The following is a 2,500-nucleotide window of genomic DNA, read 5'->3' as shown; positions in this document are numbered from 1 at the left end:
TTTATTACTGGCACTGTCTATAGGCACCCTCATGCTACCTCGGAATCTTTTAAATACATTGAAAAGGTTCTTAAAGAAATGTCTTTAAGAAACCACTTTTCATCTTAGGTGACCTAAATGATGATTTAACAAGATCTAATGCTAAGTTAGCTAAGATAATCAAGAAAAATAAATTAGAACAAATAATAGATAAACCTACACGAATTACAAAAAACACTTCTCTATTACATTTAATAACTAAGAGATCAGATACCATTCTCCATTCCGATGTCATTCCGTGCCATGTTGCTGACCATGAACTTATCACGATTACGTTAAATATAAAGAAAACAAATCGACCTCCAGTCGCGAGTTTTGTGCTAGCTTATCTTGTCTAAAGAAATGACTCTATTAGATATTTCATCGACAGATAATGTAAACAATTATGTGAATGCAACAAGGAAATTGTAAATTGTAAATGCTTTTTGAATATTTTAATATTATATACAGATATCTCCACATAAAAGAGAGGTAATACTTGACAGCAATACTGCTAACTTCGAAATACATCGACGTGACCGGAAACGTATTCTTCCGGACTAAATACTGTAGAACCGCATTTAGCCATAGATGTAGAGTCTGCATCTACCAACTAAGAGAATCACGTTTTCGACGAAGCAGAAAAGGTTTGCGGTGCATAAGCCGTGTTCTCCCCATGCTCCTCCGCAGATCTCGTTCGGCCCCTGTAAGAAAGAAAAAAAGATTTCGTGATCTTTTCTGCAAATCTTCGTGTCTGTCATTATCGTTTTTATTATTATTTTATAATTGGCGGCTTGTAGTTATTTGCCTGAGCACACCATAAACACACACTACTCACCTTGGCACAGTGGCACCTGTTGCACATATCCATGTATGTTCCGTAGGCGCAGTTCATCCCGCCGACGATGCTCTGCTCGCATCCTTGGCCTATCGTCCCGCCGCATCCTACAGGCCCTTCGGAGGCTGCAGGAGGAAGGGGACTCGCGGCCATCAGAGGCTGCGAGGAACCGGGTCCTTGCAAAAGATACCCAAGAATCTGCCCAGTACGGGAGAGGGAAAAGTCTGCGTTCGGTTTCTGTAAATTAATAATAATGCTAATGATAACCGGCGGGAGTGAGGGGCGGTGTAGCAATCTGAAGAGAAGAATGGTTTTACGGCATATCGTTATATTTTATTTATTTACGCTTCTAGATATCAATATGTTGCTTAAGAGAAAAAATGTAGATTCCATGAACGCTCATTTTTTATTCATGAATCATTCTTAACTGTTTGAATTTTCAACTAATTCTATTTATCATTATATATTATCCTCCCGTTATCGAAACACACAGGCACACCCCCCCCTCACCTTGGCACTCTGGCACTCGTTGCACGTGTCCACATAAGTTCCGTGGGCGCAGACCATGCCGCTGACGATGCTCTTTGCGCATCCTTGGCCCTTCCTGCGGCCGCATCCCACAGGCCCTGCAGAGGCCGCAGGTGGACTAGGGGAGAGGGGGTAGTTCGGTTTCTGTAAAAGAACAAGAATAAAGATAACAAAAACAATTTCTGTGTAGCGGGAGATGGGAGTACTTCCTGTCTTCTCATTTGACCTTTTTAAGTATTAATTTTGACATATTGTTGTTGAATTTGCGGTGTGGCAAGCAGAAGAGAAGAATGGTTTTAAGGCATATCATTGTATTTTATTTATTTACGCTTCTAGATATCAATATGTCGCCTAAGAGAAGAAATGTAGATTCCATGAACGTTCATTTTTCATTCATGAATCAACATCATTCTTAACTGTTTGAATTTTCAACTAATTCTATTTATCATTATATATTATCCTCCCGTTATCGAAACACACAGGCACCCCCCCCCCCTCACCTTGGCACTCTGGCACTCGTTGCACGTGTCCACATAAGTTCCGTGGGCGCAGACCATGCCGCTGACGATGCTCTTTGCGCATCCTTGGCCCTTCCTGCGGCCGCATCCCACAGGCCCTGCAGAGGCCGCAGTTGGACTAGGGGAGAGGGGGTAGTTCTCGTTCGGTTTCTGTAAAAGAATAAAGGTAAAGATAACAACAATAACAAAAACAATTTCTGTGTAGCGGAAGATGGCAGTACTTTCTGTCTTCTCATTTGACCTTTTTAAGTATTCATTTTGACATATTGTTGTTGAATTTGCGAAACAGCGAACTCGGAATCAATCTCATTAACAGAAAAAGTAAAATCAAGCTTTTTGCGAGGGAAACATAGCGACTAAATCTTCGCATGATCAAACCTCTGAATACTAACCAGCTATGCGACAAAGAAGTTCATCAGACTGCACAGAAACATAAACAGACTTTATTCACTCGCACACACATATTTAATCACTCACAGTTACACAAGCACATATATTACCCCCCCCCCCCCACACACACAAACACACACAACGCGCACGCTCCTTACTGTGGCACACTGACACTCGTTGCACGTGTCCACATAGGTTCCATGGACGC

The 2,500-nt window shown here is 41.7% G+C and overlaps 1 protein-coding gene across 1 annotated transcript in view; it reads right to left on the bottom strand.

The window, feature by feature from the left end:
• Positions 1-469: 469 nt before the first annotated feature.
• LOC138864925 (uncharacterized) overlaps positions 470-2,500 on the bottom strand; it is a 2,611-nt gene continuing 580 nt past the window's right edge. Inside the window, exons 2-6 of the mRNA XM_070133569.1 lie at positions 2,451-2,500; positions 1,885-2,052; positions 1,367-1,528; positions 857-1,093; positions 470-722 (exon numbers count right to left, since the gene is read on the bottom strand). The exon at positions 2,451-2,500 is cut by the window's right edge and continues 152 nt beyond it. Coding sequence (XP_069989670.1) covers positions 600-722; positions 857-1,093; positions 1,367-1,528; positions 1,885-2,052; positions 2,451-2,500 — 740 coding nt within the window. The 3' untranslated portion in view covers positions 470-599. The remainder of the gene's footprint in view (positions 723-856; positions 1,094-1,366; positions 1,529-1,884; positions 2,053-2,450) is intronic.

Source organism: Penaeus vannamei, chromosome 19, assembly GCF_042767895.1.
Source record: "Penaeus vannamei isolate JL-2024 chromosome 19, ASM4276789v1, whole genome shotgun sequence".
Lineage (NCBI taxonomy): Eukaryota > Metazoa > Arthropoda > Malacostraca > Decapoda > Penaeidae > Penaeus > Penaeus vannamei.
The sequence above is the reverse complement of the archived record's forward strand: the minus strand, read 5'-3'. Positions and strand labels throughout refer to the sequence as shown.